The following is a 17,755-nucleotide window of genomic DNA, read 5'->3' on the forward strand; positions in this document are numbered from 1 at the left end:
ATTTAACTAACTTAAAATTTTCTCACCTCATGATATTTCCTTATCCCCCCTTATTTTGGTAGAAATGCTTTTCTTGAACTGTACTAATTGTGATGATATGTGCCTTCTTGAAGAGCGTGGAAAGAATAGTCCTATCTGTTATTGCTCTGTCTATATGACTGAGAACATTGTGTCGTATGTGACCTTCGGACGTCTTTAGGAGAACCCACGGGAGACATTGCTCTCCACTTGCAATCAGGGCTGGTGGAAGGGCTGGCTTGTCTGGGGTGATGCCTAGCACAGTGAGCTAATATTGTGCCGCAAGGATCACTGGACGGGGAGTGGGATGAGGACAACAATCTAGTTACCAAAACTTTTAGGAGGAGTACTGTACACGATTGAAGGGAATATTTTGAGAAGCCACGTGGGGAGGTGCTAAGAATTTCAAGGAGCATGATCAATGTGCTCCCTGAACTTCCCTCTGAGCATCTTGGCTGGATTTTGCTGGAGAGCTTCTGTTTGCTGGGTGGGGCATGGCATTTTAGGACTGGAGACAAATAGCCTAGGATACTGGATGAGAAGCTGAACCCTGTCAGCAACCCTCCCCACCCCCCTTTAAACCTCTTTAAGCAGCTCCTCTGTAAATATATGTGGAAGAGATATTTGAAAGGCTATTCGCTTGAAGGGACGCCAAAGCAGCTTTCCTGCAGACCTACTTACCTTGAGCCAGCCCTAATGTAAGTGCCTTATATAGTTTAACTTCTCCTGAGCAACTAGTTTTTGTGTTTGTGGTCTTTGGGACTCGTAACCAGCCCTGATTTCCTCTTTGAAGTGGCTGGAACAGGGCTTGGAGCAACACCTGTGGTCTACCTCTCACAAGTGTGTGGGTGTCCCCGTATACCTTTTGTCCTAACCTCATTCCTGGGCCTGTTTTATTGTTTAACCTTTATTTCTTCCTGCCTTATTTTTCCTACTTATTTTATCTTGCCAAACAGCATACATCTTCTCAGACTGCCTTGACTCCTTACTACTTTAACCTTAAAATTATTGTTTAGAAGTGTTTTACATAAATAATTCTCCTCCTCTTTCCCTTCCTCCTCTTTCTTCTTCCTCTCCCTTCCCCTCTTTTGTGGTTACTTCGTAAGAGTAACAGCAATTATTTTGTATCCTATAATATTGTTCATTGCTTCAAGAGCTGGCCTCTATCGTTGTGATTCTACATAAACAGACAAAGTAACCATGGGGCATATTTTGGATGAAGATTCATAATACATATGGTGGGAAAGGGAGGGAGGAAGTGCTCAATTTGCCAAATAGTAAAGACTCTACTGTTGTGTAAATAAACATGCACACAGGTAAGCAGCAAATGGTATTAACTATATAGGACCTAAAGACACAATAAAATACAAGTGAATCATACTGTACTTCGCCAAATAAAGCTGTTATATATGTGTATATTAAAAATAATTCAATATATAATTAGTACCATTCACTTATAACTGATAATCAACACATTATCAGACTAACCTCCTGATCACTGTATTTCCAAATGACTACCAGTCATTTCCACCAAGATGTCCCACACAGGCACATTAAACTCAACATCTTCAGTACCAAAGTCAACATCTCTGGAAGCCTTCACCGCTGCCCGTACTTGTTTCTCCTTGGTCATTCATATCACTGTTCAGATTCCTCTTTTTAAAAAAAAAAGTTTATTCATTTTTGAGCGAGCGAGCATGAGTGGGGTAGGGTCAGAGTGAGAGGAAGACAGAGGATAGGAAACGGGCCCTGAGAAAAATTGCCTCACAGAGGCCCAGAGCTCGACGTGGGGCTCGAACTCACAAACTGTAGTAAGATCATGACCTGAGCCGAAGTTGGATGCTTCATCAACTGAGCCACCCAGGAGCCCCAGATTTTCTCTTTTCTTAAACCCTACATGCAGTCGGCGACCCAGTCCCTTGCTTATGTTTGAAATCCCTCTCAAGTGCAGACTCAAGAATTCTAAAGCCATTTTGGATCCGATGTGTTTTCCTCAGTGATGTCTTTGCCTGAGTTCTCCTGTGGGGGCCTGTACTCCAGGGTGCACATAAAACTGTCTTCTGGGTGAGTGGTGAAAGTATTAATATTTTTATCTCTTCCACGTTTCTGCTTTTATAATGCATGCCAGTTATATATGTAAATAAATATAAGCACAGGTAGTACTATGCGCTCAGACATTTCCAATGGAGTGTAGAGTCAAATGGTTTGGAGATGACCAACCTAGGCTATTGTGCTTTGTTACCCTGCCTTCAGTCTAACTTTTCCACATTTCTATTACTCATTCATGAGGTAAAGGGCTTAGAATAAACTATGTACTATTAGTGTTAGCTATTAGTACTATTTTAGTTTATTTATTTATTTTGAGAGAGACAGAGAGCACGTGTGTGTGTGTGTGTGTGTGTGTGCATGCGCGCGAGAGAGAGGGAGAAAGGGAATCCCAAGTAGACCCTGTGCTGTCAGTGGGGAGCCCAGCACGGGTCTCAATCTCACAAACTGTGAGATCATGACCTGATCCAAAATCAAGAGTCGGATGCTTAACTGACTGAGCCACCCAGGTGCCCCTAGCTCTTAGTACTATTATCGTATCCCCAAACTTAACTTTCTGTCGCCATCTTGGATCCTCATCATCAAGCATCTGGATTTTTACTTCAAAGTCTTAAATCAGTTGGTTCTCATATTCAGATCCCCACGGTTAGCTCCCTGGGTCCTGACTGGCTTTGCCAAGTATGTGTGAGCAGAAGCTGGCACACCGGGCCCTGGCTAGTTAGAGGAGAGAGATTGCTGTGGTCTAGGACCACAACGAGATGTGTTCAGTCTGCTTCCAGACTCTCCCTTGATCACTTCCCATAACACGTCATGCCCCTAAACCGCACAAATCATTATGCCACTGCCCAGGAAAAGAAAACGTGTAGGCTTCAGATTTTCTATAAAATAGAGTCCACATTCCCCTGGAAGGATGAAGAGAATAAAATATGTTGGAAAGCACCTACTTAGGATTTGTGGAGTTTTGTGTTCTACTGTACTTGCTGAGAAAAGGGAAGGAGGAGGAATAGTCTAGTGTTAGTTAAGGCTTCCAAGTCAGGTGACATGAATTCAAACGTGCCCCTCTCTAGGGGCGCCTGGGTGGCTCAGTCAGTTGAGCGTCTGACTTCCGCTCAGGTCATGATCTTGCAGTTTGTGAGTTCGAGCCCGCGTCGGTCTCTGTGCTGACAGCTCGGAGCGTGGAGCCTGCTTCGGATTCTGTGTCTCCCCCTCTCTCTGCCCCTCCCCTGCTCATGCTCTGTCTCTGTCTCTCAATAGTAAATGTTAAAAAAAATTAAAAACAAAAAACAAACGTGACCCTCTCAAGTGTGATCTTGGGTAAACTGCTTCATATCTCCCTACCTCAGTTTTCTTATCTGTAGAAGGGCATAATGATACCTGCCTCACAGGATTGTAAGATAACACATACAGTGTCCTTGGGAACCAGTAAGGTTTGAATAAATGGTAGCACTTGTCGTTTGCAACATCCTGACACATTTAGAAAGTCTTAGAAAGTCTCCTACTGAAGGGAAATTTAACACATTCTAGTTAGAGAAGACTTCTTGAAAGAAATGTCAACTGGGGGTGGGAGGGAGGGGAGGGTGGGTGATGGGTATCGAGGAGGGCACCTTTTGGGATGAGCACTGGGTGTTGTATGGAAACCAATTTGACAATAAATTTCATATATTGAAAAAAAAAGAAAGAAATGTTAACTACACGGGAGCTGACATACACAGGAAGGTCACAGGCAGTGCCCAAGGTGTAACGCGGTGTGGCTAGAGCCAAGGCAGAGAGCTGGGAGGGAGGGGCACGCCTGGGGAGCAGGGCAGGGTCAGAGATGGGAACATCTTCTCTTTTTCATGATAACTACAGAGTGTTCACTACCACTCACTGCAACCAACTTTATTTCTGCAAGATAGCACGTGCAAAGACCACTCCATACAACCCTCTGAAAACTAAAGCAGCACCTTTATTTTATACAAACAGTATAAAATGTTTATTACGTAAGAGCTGTGTTTTGTTTACAATATATTATATTGCTTCAAGCCAATGCCAAAAGTCCATACATTATATTCCCTATTTTATTGTGTTTACATATATTATATTGTTAAATGCCACTGCCACAGTGTTCTTTCTTCTCTTTCTTTCTTTCTTTCTTTCTTTCTTTCTTTCTTTCTTTCTAGTGAATTCTCTGGAATCATGGTAAGGTCAAAATATATTGTGTTGAGAGTTTACAAACAAGGGGAATTTTAAAAATGTGACAAATGTCTAAATACCTGACAATAACACTAGAAATGTGGTAACTTCAACACAATTAAGTGCTTCATCCAAACGCTGTGATTTATGCCTTTTTGTTCCACGTATCTTCTTCAGTGTTCCCCAGCCCCTTGACACTGTGAATGCATTGCAATTTTGGAAATAATCTGCCAGCTACACAACTGAAAAGACACAGTTTTAACCTGATCCACTGACATAACATCAAATCTGTCCCAAAACACTGAAACAAGAAAATCTATGCCATCACTCTACAGACGTACTTAGAAAACTTAAAAGGAAGAGTAAATATCAGCTCAGTGATTTATAATGAAGCTAATAAAATTCAGGCCAGTTTTCTTAACTGTAATGAACATTATTTGAACATTCAACACATGAAAGGTTAACAAAGGCTATGAACTTGGTGTAACTTAAAACGTTTCAGATGTCGGAGTTCACCAGATGTAATTGGATTCAGGTGGATCCTGCCTCCCCTCGGCCTTTTTAAGTGAAGGCGTGTGCTGCCTGAGCCGGGCGCCTGCTGGCCTCAGGGCATGCATGAGGCTGGCTCCGTACCCTGTAAAATTATTCACAGCTTAAAAGAAAAGAAACTACAAAAACGGGCTCTACAGATTCATTATTAACCATTCAAATGAAATCCATTTTCCCTTTTCATCCCAGAGTGAAAGACCACAGTCACCACAAAAAGCCACCTGAATGAAGAGATGTTACAGGTTCAGGGTCTCTGTTAAAAAAAGAAACCCATTTTAGGAACCATCCAATCTGGCTTCCATTGAAGCTCTGATTCACTATATGTTTTGGCCATGCAGAAACTCTTGATCAAAGTTTGGATGAATGTGACTGAATGATTTGCTCCACCCAAGGGCTGGTAGGGATTTAGCACTGAGGTCCCCAAAGCAGGGATGCTTCTGCAGAGGATTTGATTATTTTCACCGCATTACAAAACCAGCCTCGATTAAATTGATCCAGAACACCCCGACTGTTCGTATCAATCACACAATCAAGTGTGGCTATTGCACTTACATAAAATAGGATTTGGGTAAGAAGTAAGGGCTTCTATGATACATTTTAGAGAAGGGTTATGGTTTGAACTGACTCCTTATCAATGGGGATTTGTCAGTTTCAGTCTAGGTGGGCATCTGTGCATTTCCAGCTCACTTGTAAGTGAACTGTAACACCGAGTAACATAGCTTCGGGCCTCCCTTCCTCCTGGTTGTGAACCTCTGGAGGTGCCTGGGGCACTGACTCATTTCTACTGATTTTCTAAAACGGATCCAAGACAGCAATCACATTTTAAAAATCTCCCACCATCTTCCTGGGCATTAGAGTCGAGTTTGGCATTCCGTTTGTTCCCTGTGGTTTTTAAATGCAAGCATGCCATTAAATAACTACTGAGAACAGAATACTTTGTTCCTGAATGTGTTTCTTTGAATTGTCAGTATGTAGGCTAGTAGCTCATGGAACAGCCAGAACGTGAGCCAACAACGCGCTGGAGTAAATCCCTACCCTGCTGCTCTCCCCGCCACCCATGAAGCCCGAACCTCCCTGCTGGCGGGGGGTGAGCCTCAGCCGGGAAGTCTGTCTCCAGTGTCCTCCTCCCCAATAACATGTCTGGGTGCCCAGGACCTCCCAAAGTGTCACCTCGCTGGGAATCTGTTCCCAGCAGAACTCTGTGCCTCAGAGCTTCCTAGTCACCACCCCCTGGTCAAAATAAACCTTATTCTTCCAGCCCAATTCTCTAAGCTAATGTACCAAATGGCTGGGTGGCCTCTCCCAGAAAACACATTTGCATCTTAGTCAAGCACCAGGGCATCTTCTTGATGCAATGCCTTGATCTGAGGGAGCCACGTAGTCGATGACAAAATGACAACACTCTCAGCACCGAGTCTGTGAATGAGGATGTCTGGGGCTGGCAGACCTGTGAGAATTGCTCACCAATGCCACCTGAGGCCTCCGATGCCACCTGAGGCCTCCTAACTTGCCTTCTTTCTGGAGGAGTGATATCTGAGGGAAAATATCTAAGCATGTTATATGTAAGTATATGTTATATGTAAGTATATCAGCAGGAACGGGGCCCCTTTACTCTCTGGCTATCACTCTTGGTCACCAAGCCCCAAATGTGGGGTCTCAGAAGATCTTTGTAACTGAGGCCTGGGAGGTACAGTGTGTGACCTCAGCTCATCCCTAGGCCTGAGGACATCTTGAAAGCTACTTTGATTTGGGGACAAACCTTAGGGTTTGTATCCCGAGTTAAGGGCCCCTAAAAGGATTTTGTTTACTCTTTCCCAAAAGGTCTCCAGAAATGGTTAGTTTTCTACAGGTCTCTTTTAGTTCAAAAAAGCCTTACCCCAAGTATGTCCCAGCATGGATACCATTCAACCATTACCACCTGGGGAAAGGACTATTTTCCGGAGAAGCTGCAAGTCTTGTTAAGCTCTGCCCATCTGAAGCCAATTCAATCTACCATACAGTCAATTCAGTGAGTGAAAAAGGCTCAAATCAATGGCTTAGTGTAACCTCGACTAGACACAAACCCACCTTAAACAAACAAACAAACAAACGTGTATACCTGCATGTAGATGTATTAGATATACATCATAATAATATAATGTGAACATTATAAAATATGCACAAAAATCAGAGGCTTTGGATTGAGATGTATACATATACTTACATATAACATGCTTAGATATTTTCCCTCAGCCTAGCTGATCATTTCTGTACTCATGGGCTACATGCACCACCCTCTGGACACCGTGGATCTAGGAAAACATCTGAGGTGGAAATGATCTGTTCAATTTGTGCCCATTAGTTTGGAGACCCGATATGACAGGCACAACGTGGGCTTCTGCTATTGAAGGATGTGATATGACAGAAGCCTTCCTTCCCTCCGAGGAAAAGTGGACAGCGGGCCCACGCTTAGGAGACTGAGTTCCAACCGCCAGATGGATAGCAGCCACGTTGTTTATTTTGTTCACTTGCTAACTGTCCCTCCCACTAGAACCTGGGCTCCGCCAGGCAGGGCATTGTCTCTCTGTTCACTGGCATCTCTCCGATGCCTGGATTCCTGCTTCCAACAGGGAAGATATCAATCAAAATGAAATAGTTGAATTTAGCCCGTTTCATTTTGTGTCTAAAATGGGCCAGTGGCTTATTATCTATACAGCTAGTTCAGAAGCCTTCTTCAGAAGGCTCCCACTCACTTTTATTGCAGTGTCTTCCGTGCCAGCCTTCTTGACACTGACATTTGTTGGGTTCATGGCAAGTTCCATGTGTACCGCAGCCAGGCTCACAGACAGCTAGAATCAGAGGAGACAAAAAAGAGCGTTTCCTGAGCTTTCGTTGTTCCACAGAATCACACAGCTGCTTTTCTTGCAGTTCTTTTTTTTTTTAATTTTTAAATTTATTTTTGAGATAAGAGAGAGAGAGAAAAAAAAAAGAGACAGAGCACTTGCAAGGGAGGGGCAGAGGGAGAGAGGGGAGGGAGACGCAGAATCTGAAGCAGGCTCCCAGCTCCAAGCTGTCAGCACAGAGCCTGATGGGGGCTCGAACCCATGAGCCGGGAGATCGCGACCTGAGATCCCACTTAACTGACTGAGCCACCCAGGCACTCCTCTTGTAGTTCTTTAGAATGTGTTAGTTTGGGTTTCATCCCCTGTTGCTTTTTATTTTCCCTAAGCCAATCTCCAGCTCTAAGTCAGTCTGGGACTTTTTGAAACAGTCCTGAAGCGCCTGTGTGTCTCAGTCGAACCTTTGATTCTTGATTTTGACTCGGGTCATGATCTCACGGTCATGGGATTGAGCCCTGTGTCAGGGTCCGTACTGAGCGTGGAGCCTAAGATTCTCTCTCTCTCTCTGCCCAGGCTCACACATGCATGCTCTCTCTCTCTCTCTCTCTCTCTCCCTCCCTCCCTCTCTCTGTCTCTCTCAAATTAAAAAAAAATAAAAAATAATAAATAAATAAATAAATAAATAAACAAATAAATAAATAAATAAAATTAAGTCCTGACAGAGATCTTAAACTAATCTTGATGCTTCTCATTCACAAAAGATGCTCAGTAGGACCTTGAAACTGCTGGAATGGAAGTTTATTTTCCTTAAGAAAACTCCAAATAGTTAAAAAGTTCAGTTGCTTGTGTGTGAATATGTCTGGTTTTTGTTGTTGTTGTTGTTGTTTTTTTACATGCATGGATTTCATACAGTGTTTTTCTTCTAGGTAAAGGGAACATATATGTCAGTGAACAGAGGTTAATCGTAATGCCGAGGCAACATGCAGTGGGTGAAGAAGTAATGTAGGAAGAGCTTCCCCAAGCCAGGCTGATTCTGTGTATGGATACTTACGCTTTGAACAGAGGTCTCCTTGGTAACCTTTGGAGCACTTACATTTGCTTTTACCAATGCATTTACCTCCATTTCGGCAGGGTTGCGGGCATTTGCCTGAAACAAGAGAAGGATGCAAACAGGCAAGGAACTCAGTGCTTCGTTCAGAGGTCATCACATTTTACAAAGGAAGGGCAGGGCTTTGAGAAGATAACTGGTTTTTAAATGGCAGCGATTCCCACTTGTTTCCGACCTACTCTGGCTTTGAGACCGTTTGAGTTTCATTCTTTGGGACAAACAGGCTAGTGTTATTACTTAGGATTTCTAACTTAGATCTTCGACGGTAAATGTGTTGCCCACACATTTATATTTCTATAAATGTATTGATATTACTTGTTTATAAACGGAATAAACTTCTGATTCATAAACACTTGTAATTTAAGATAGAGTAAAAGTTAAGATACGAATTAACCTCTAAATGATCTTTCCTCGGAGCTCAGACTTTGTCGCTCTTTCCGCAAGCAGGCCTGCACCTGTACCTGACAGGATCTTTCTCCGCCTAGGATTCCCCAGAGAGCAGGGCTGGCTTGCAGGCAGAGAGTGTCTTTGGTGAAGCAACCCTAGGAAACCGGGATGGGGGGACAGGGAGAATGAAAAATGGAAGGAGGGAAAGCCAGCACAAAAGTATATTTGCAGGGTGGCCATCACCGTGGCTCTATTCTGGACCAGGCTCCATCCTGCTGGGTCCTTCTGAGGAGCCGTGGAGACTGTACCCTCAAGTCACTTTTAAGAAGGGAGAGGGGAGCATTTCTTCATTGTCTCCCACTGGCCGAGGGTCACCTTATGGGATAGCTTCCTCACACTTCCAATGTGTCACTATGTGAGTGCACACTGATTTTTTAGAACTCAGAGGAGTCTCTGGGTAGAAAGCAGAAGTGTGGAGCAGCTAAGACAGGATGCAACCTGAGACACCTGGGTGGCTCAGTCGGTTAAGCGTCCGACTCTTGATTTTGGCTCAGGTCAGATCTCAAGGTTTGTGAGTTGGAGCCCCACGTTGGGCTCCTCACTGACAGCATGGAGACTGCTTGGGATTCTCTCTCCCTCTCTCTGCCCCTCCCCTGCTCTCTCTCTCAAAAAAAAAAAAAAAAAAAAAAAAAAAAGAGGAGGGGCAATCAGGTTATGCCTGTGCAAAACGGGTTGCCATAGCAGTAACTGGAGTAAGAGGCTGGCTGAGAACGATATGAGATAGGGCACCAAAGGGGCCCGATACCACACCTGTGCATTTTTCTGGAATGTCTTCGATCCTAATGATACATCACTCTTTCTTCGATCTTGGGACCAAACGAGAATTGCTAATGTGTTCACAGCTCTTTAGATACAGGATTTTAGAGCTGGGATAGGGCCTTAGATGTAAAAATTACATAATGATTGTCTTCTTTCTTACTCCAGAAGCTATTTATTCTCCCTCTGCAGTCTAGAATTTGCCATCCTAAGGCTGAATGTTTTGAAGAAGTAGAAGGAAAAGGATTGCTCACCCGGAGCTGACTGGCGTAATGATGTTCCAAAGAGAGAAAACAGCCATTAGATTGTGGTACTGGAGGAGTTTGGATTTTTTTTTTAATTGTTGTTCTTTTTATTTTCTACATTTTAGCAGAATACTCATTACAAAAGCCTCAGCACATAAGGAGAAGCAATGAAACTTTTATCCTAAAACAACACACTTTTATTCTCTAAGTTGTTCTTTTTATGGCCAAATGAAGCTTTGAAGGAAGTGAGCTACAATATGATTTACTGGCAAGCGCTGTTTGAGACACATGAATTCCATGTGCAAATTATTTTGCTTCTCTTTTAACTTACCCGAAAGGACCTTCTTCATGTATAAATTGGTCAAAGCAGCATTTAGTGGAGACAATATAGACATAATATTGATATGTTAGAGTCTCTTGAAAACCTGGAATGCCATTATATCTACAGGTTTTTCTGACACAGGGATGTTCTAGAAACAGGCATTAAAATAACCTTAATCATAGAATACCACCTTTTCACTAACCATTAAAAATATAAAGGATCCTTTTGGCTAGGTTTGTATACAAAGAATAGCATTTACCATGTGGTCAAGATCCCAACTCTTACCTAAAGGAAAAGAATACCGAATTCTGAATTTTCATTTGCATCCATGAAGCATCTGACCCCATCATATGCACAAAATTGGATAACATGGTACTCTGTCATGCACTTGGGTTTTTCAAATAAACAAGATGTGGGGCAATAATTATGTGGCACAGAAGATAGTACTTATTATGAAATACTGGGTGAGCCCAAATTTCCTCACATTCAATGAAAGGTGAATTTGGTAGACAGGGATATCACAGAGAATGAGTGGCAGAGAGAGACTTTTCATTGACTCCCTGGGTATTTTTATTTTCTTGGTCAGAGGGAAGGGAGGGTCCTCAGGTTCACCACAGCCAGGAAGAAGGACATTCTCTCCTGGTTATCACACAGTAGAAATGTGACTGCAGATGGCTGTCTGAAGGCCATTCCAAATCAAATCTTATGAAGCCATATCTTATGAATCTCACGAAGGCGTGATCGTTTTAAAATTCAGAATCCTGTAAGTGTCTTTAATATCGACTTCCTTTTCCTGAAAGTATTTTTGCAAGAGATTCTATCCATTAGACAGTGGGGAAAGTGAGTCAACTTGAAAGATGACACCACATTTTTACCTAAACCAGACTAAGCATTGCCTGAAGACAAACAGATTTGACTGTTTAATCAGTGTTCTTATTATAACTAGTGGATGAGTCCAGTGAGAACAATGAGCTAGGGATTGACAAAATAAGGACATTAAACTTCCTCTGCCCATCAGGTTGCAGGATAATTTAAAACTGGAGCTCTGCTTCACATAGAAAACAGATTAAAATGGTTTATGATAAGTGTCAACAACTATCATCACTGGGTCTTAGGATTATGGGTGATTTTGAATTGTTTTATTCAGTATTCTAAATTTTTTATAAGGAAAATTTTATACAGAGGATTTTTATGATAATAAGAACCCGTTAAGTTATTTTAAAAACCATTTATAATACAGTATAAATAATTCATGTAAACTTTTTACCTGAAAGTTCACTGAAGATTCTTGGGATATCTATGAACCTTAAATAACAAGATAAACCAAATGTATACTATGTACATCCAGATATTTCTAACTATGATGTTATTAGTTAATTGGCAAGAGTATCTCAAATTAAGTCAAAGTGAAGTTTGAGACGATATCGGTCCTGACAGAGGTCAGGGGAAACGAAAATATAAATTACATCAGAATAGCGTATGTGTGTATATGTGTGTGTGTGTGTGTGTGTGTGTGTGTATACATACACACATATACATATATATATACACACACATATATATGTAACAGAATACTGTTCAGCAATCAAAAGGAAGTAATGATACATGCCACAACATGGATGAACCTCAAAAACATCACGCTAAGTGAAAGAAGTTGGCCATAAAAGGACATATATTGTGTGATTCTATTATATGAAATGTCCAGAATAGGAAAATGTTAAGAGACAGAAAGTAGACTGGTAGCTTCCAGTATCTTGGAGAAAGGGAAATAGGGAGTCACTGCTCATGGGTACTGGGTTTTTTCTGTGGGTGATGACATATTCTAGAATGAGACAGAAGCGATGCTGTACAATTTCATGAATATACTGAATTACATATTTTTAAATGGTGAATTTTATGGTATGTGAATTATATCTCAATTTAAAAATAAGAATTCATAATTCAACTCTTTGTCTCTACTATACTAGAGGCACTTATCAAGTCAAGACCTATTTCCATATTTTCTTGGTTCTTATAATAGAAACAGGACACTTCCTAGAAGGGTTTGAGCATAACTTGTGATAGGGATAATCAGGAGCGTTCAAAGGCCTACATTTCGGGTGCAGTTAGGGGGGGAGAAACAAATAGAAATCATTGTCTCTGCCAATGGAAAGGTCGTAAACCCAAGAGCATGAAAGGGTATTTACATAGAGAGAAATGAGCCCATGAACAAAGATTCCTAAATATGATCTAACTAAGTATGTGGAGTCTGAGAGCAAGTATGGAAAAAGAAATTTGAGGGGAGTTAGTTCAGAGATACCTTTATCAGGGCAGGGTAATTAATAAGAACAGAAACCACATCCTGACAATCAATTACATGTTCTATGGAAACTTCAGAGGTATTTCGTTTGAACTCTATAAAAAAGCGGTTACTTCATCTACTACTCACTAAAGTACAGAAACTCACAAACAAATTAGAGCTTGAAAGTCAAAATTGCAAGTCAATATTATTTAATTTTGAGCCTACTGCAACTTCAGAAACCATGGCTGTACTAACCAGCAGTATTTTACAGATATGATACAGCTGGAAATGAAAATGCCATATTCCAGAGCCTCCAGAAAAGCAGGGACATGGCACCCGTAGCAGACATGCTCATGTTCCTTTTGCTCCTTCCTGAACGGAGTGCTGGTGTCATCTCTTTTCTGGATCCTAAAGCAATCTAGGGTGCCGTTGGCTCCTTTCTGAGTTTCAGAGAGCTTCAGTGATTTGCTGAGGGTTGCAAGGCCGGCAGGGGGCAGAGCCAGGAGGATAAGCAGTTTGATATCCTGATTCTGAAAACAATGATTATCTACCACATTCCACCCTTACATTTTTCTTTCTTTGTACTGAAGCATGACAAACACATAGTGAAGGCATAACTGCGTTGATCTAAAGTTTACAGCTCAACTATTTTTTTTTACATAAATAAACACTCAAGTGATACTTCATCAGTCAAGATATCGAGCATTTTTGGCAGCCCATAAAGTTCCTTTCTGCCCCTGAGCACTATCCTGGTTTCTACTGTCATCCATTAATTTTGCCTGTTCTTAAACTTCATAAAAATGGAATCGTGCGGTATGCACTTTTTTGTACCTCGTTCCTTTACTTAACATCGATGAGATGCATTCATGTTGTGTATGCTATTATTAGTTTGTTCTTTTTTATTGCTGCACACCCTTTTCCCCTTTTTCTTGAACTTGTCCTTTTCTCTTAGGTGGGATAATGGGCTCAGTCTGATTCAAGAAATGTGGCAGTGAATGGCAGGGAAGAAACTCTATGCCTGCAGGTAGATAAACACATTCACCTGTCCCAAAACTCTGGTCTACATTTCCAGGCTGAAACTATGGCTCTGCACAATGAGAAGGGGACAGACTCACTAAAAAGAAGCAATGCAACATGCCAAACAACCCAAGCCCAGATGAGAGGGCATCAGAGTGTTTGCTGTGAGTCATCTGAGCTAAGCTATGGCACCCTCTGCCCCCTCCCCCACACCCAGTCCCCCACCTTTAGCCTAAGTGAATGGTGGCTAAATCTAGTGAGAAGGAACCACTGGCCTGAGCCCTTAGATAAGCTCTTCATGGTCTCTGGGCTTCAGCTTCCTCACTGATTAGATGATAGGGTTGGATGGGGTTTTGAAGCTCCCCCCAGAAAAAAAGAGAATACAGAAGGTCAATACTCACTGATTTCACACTGTTCCCCCTCTAGTCCTGGAGGGCAAATACACTTCCCAGGGTAGAAACAGGTCCCTCCATTAAAGCAGGTAGTTGAGCAGTTTGCTATCAGAATGGTAACAGGGTATTGCATTAGACAGTGGGCTAAATCTTTTAAAAAAAAAAAAAATCCAACTTCACTTAAATTTAGGTGATACTTCTGGGGCATCTGCTTTTTTTTTTTTTTTTTTTACATAAACACTCATGTGATACTTCATCAATCAAGATATAGAGCATGTTTTACTTATTTAATCAAGTAAGCGGCTTTGCAAATCCAAGAATTGTAACCAATCGCTGAACCATTTGCAGATTCCAACAAGTTAAGAGGAGAAAACACACATTATATATGATCCTCCCCCAGGGGCTTATATCTTGGAGAAAAAAGGCATGGTGTGTAAACTTTTTAAAAAAATTATCTTTTTAATTTTCTTGTAAATATCTGTGCCCTTAAAAAAAGAAACACTATAAACTCCCCGAAGTATTTTTTAAGCTAAAAGAAGATGGAAAAAGGAGAAAACTTGCTTTGGAATAGATAAAAGGGAGACAGGCCATAAGTACTAGGATCCGGCAAAAAAGAAAGCAACTTTTTTCCTTTTCAGAATATGAATTCAGAGATTCATCTTATATAATAGGGATTTTTTTAAAAAAATAATTAACTTTTATATCATTTGGAGGAAGGAGTCCTGGTATTCGGGAAAGGACAGCCTGTCAGTCCTCATGAGACCCTATAGGTGGGCAAGTGGCAGCACCCAGTTGGACAGATTACCGTGGGAGTCCAAGTAACTAGGTTTTCCAGGTAAAAGTCATACTGTTTGTGATTCATCCTAAACCCTCTCTTCATGTCAACGTCTGGAATTTCACTGCTCACTGGAACATAAATAGAGGGAAGACAGAAATGGGGACAAGGGAGAACAAGTATCCAAAAATAGACACATTGGCTCATTCTATAAAGGACATTAAAATCAGAGCTTGGATTCTCAGCAATTCCAGTTATATGGCCAATTTGTTCTTGTCCTATATGGAACAGGCCAAAGTGGGCTACAGATGAACAAAAGCTGAAGGAAGCTTCCAGTAGGAAAATCAGAAAGGAGATCCAAAAGTTATGTGTATGCTTTCTTTGTGGAAAAGAAAGCCAATCAGCATGTTCTGCAAATATCATGCTTCTTAGAGGATAAAGCTTTTTGTTTAAAATCTTAAGTATCTCCCATCTAAAGACAATGCTGTACTCGCTTTGGCAAAATCCAGCCTCCTGATGCACAAGGGAACAGCAGCATTTGGGTACAGAATTTAGGATTTAGGACAACCAGCTCTTTGGGCTTTCTCTTTGCTACTTGCTGCTAGTATTGTTAGGTTTGCGAGTGTGACTCTGTCTCCCCATTTGTCCCTGTTTCTCCTGGGGAACTAACAAGAGAAGAGAAAACATCAGGATCAGGGTCTGCTTGGCCAGAGCTGACTGGGCACTATCCCTTACTAACAAATAGAATGCAATGAACCTGAGAGCTTAATTGGAAGTTATGGGATAATGACAAAGCTAGTTAAAGAATCTGGCCACTCTGTTAGTATTTGTATAATATTTTACAACCTTCTCTTGATAGTCAATGATTCTTGACTAGGAATCAGAGACACCAAGTAACTTTCACTGGGGTTGAGGGTATGCTGGGCCAGTGCTTAACTACTCATTTCCTAAAGTTTGCAACAGATGTCCCAAGAGCCAATGAAAGTTAATCTTTCATGTTTCTTCAAATACATTGTGCAAAGGTCTAGCTCCGTGCCAGTAATTAAACTGTTTTTCAGAAGCTCTATACTCCCTCCTGGATGATAAATGCATCTTTTTGTTGAGGTAGTAAAAACCACTCTTTTTTAATATTCCCCGATCTCCAGTGAGACCAAGTGGAATTTCAACAGACTTTCCAAAAGAATAATGATAATAATAATAATAATAATAATAATAAGTACTGGAGTCTAACAAGTAGGGAAAATCTTTCATCTGAAAGGTAAAATATTACAAAATGTAAAACATATTGGAATACACATATGTTCCTTCAACAGTGACCACACAGTGTTTGTGACTCTATAGCATCAGAAAAACACTGTAGTTAATTCTCCATTGTGCAAACTACAGCAAGAACAGCCACATCTAAGTAAGCAGGCCTCCCAAATGGTGTCTTTAAACCTGTTCATACAGGAGTGCCTCATCCAGATCTCTGAAGGATTTGCTGTATTTCCCAATCATTTTGTGACAAGAGGAATTTAATTTTGAATTAGCAGAGATGCTGAATGCTAAATTTAGACAAATAAAATAGTTTGTTTTTTTTTTTTTTTTTTTTTTACTCACTAGCTGTTCTTATCACGTCATCAGCGCTTAATCTTTGTGAATACAAACTTCAACATAGTGTTAAATCCAATACTCCAGTTTGGGATCGCTTAAAAATAAAAAGCAGAGATAGTCTCACATGCTCTCTCAATTAGCTTTGGGGGACCAGGGGCAATGGTTTAATTCCCATTTTAGAGACGGGAAAAGTATGACCCACAGAGAGACCAAGTTTTATCAGCCTAGGACACAGAGGTACTTGTGGAGGAGCAGGGACCCGAAACAGGTAGCCTGAGGGGCAACATGGTACGATAGAAGATGTGAGTTTGGGCCAAGAGACTGAAGCTCTGTAAACCTCGTTTTGCCCATCTGAGAACGAAATAGATAAAATGTTCCACATCTCAGGAAGCTGTTGGGTATAAAGTAAATTATTATTCTGACTCATGCTGAGGGATTCTTCCTTTAGCTTGTCCTTCTTTTGAAAAAATCTGTTTATTTCCATCCTTTTTTTTTTTAACGTTCATTTATTTCTGAGAGAGAGAGAGAGTGAGTGTGAGTGGGGCGGGCTCTGCACGGACCGCACAGAGCCTGATGCGGGGCTTGAGCTCAAGAACCGTGAAATCATGACCTGAGTGGATGGAAGCTTAACTGGCTGAGCCACCCAGGCTCCCCTGTTCATTTCCATCTTAACTGGTGCCAACTGTATTATCACTCAAGAGACACTTCTCAAAAAGGCACATCCTCTTACTTCATGGCATATATTTATTTTAAAAAATAGTACTCCACTCATGCAATTAGCCTTTTTGACACCAGGATAATTTCATTACATACACCTTGTATGACATTATTAATTTTTTTTCCATAAAATATGTAACCTGGGCAAAACAGACAGGTATCTTGTAAAGTGTATGGATCATTCAATATTTACACCAAGTTTGAACCCACTTTCTGAGAGAAAAACTGGCTATGATGCTGCATCATAGGCAGAGGGAAAACCATCTCTCAGGGATGTCATCTGTGAGCAGGTCCTTAAATTGGGGGTCAGTGGGCTTCTAGGTCAGGAAATGGGGAGCAGGCTGTTTCATTTCAGTCTTAGAAGCTCATCCATAGAATTTATTTAGGACATACCAAAACCCCATATGGCAGAGAAAGCTACATGTTCACAAAATCCACACTCCTCTCCCATAAAGTCGTCCGTGGGAGACAGTTGTCCAGCCAGGGATGACATTTCTC

The 17,755-nt window shown here is 41.4% G+C and overlaps 1 protein-coding gene across 1 annotated transcript in view; it reads right to left on the minus strand.

The window, feature by feature from the left end:
• Positions 1-4,013: 4,013 nt before the first annotated feature.
• Positions 4,014-17,755, minus strand: part of WIF1 (WNT inhibitory factor 1) — a 67,771-nt gene continuing 54,029 nt past the window's right edge. The window contains exons 7-10 of the mRNA XM_047066492.1: positions 14,182-14,277; positions 8,656-8,751; positions 7,518-7,613; positions 4,014-4,870 (exon numbers count right to left, since the gene is read on the minus strand). Coding sequence (XP_046922448.1) covers positions 4,749-4,870; positions 7,518-7,613; positions 8,656-8,751; positions 14,182-14,277 — 410 coding nt within the window. The 3' untranslated portion in view covers positions 4,014-4,748. The remainder of the gene's footprint in view (positions 4,871-7,517; positions 7,614-8,655; positions 8,752-14,181; positions 14,278-17,755) is intronic.

Source organism: Lynx rufus, unplaced genomic scaffold (genome assembly GCF_022079265.1).
Source record: "Lynx rufus isolate CCGP_SWC_20201006 ecotype Redwood Valley unplaced genomic scaffold, mLynRuf1.p SCAF_7, whole genome shotgun sequence".
NCBI lineage: Eukaryota > Metazoa > Chordata > Mammalia > Carnivora > Felidae > Lynx > Lynx rufus.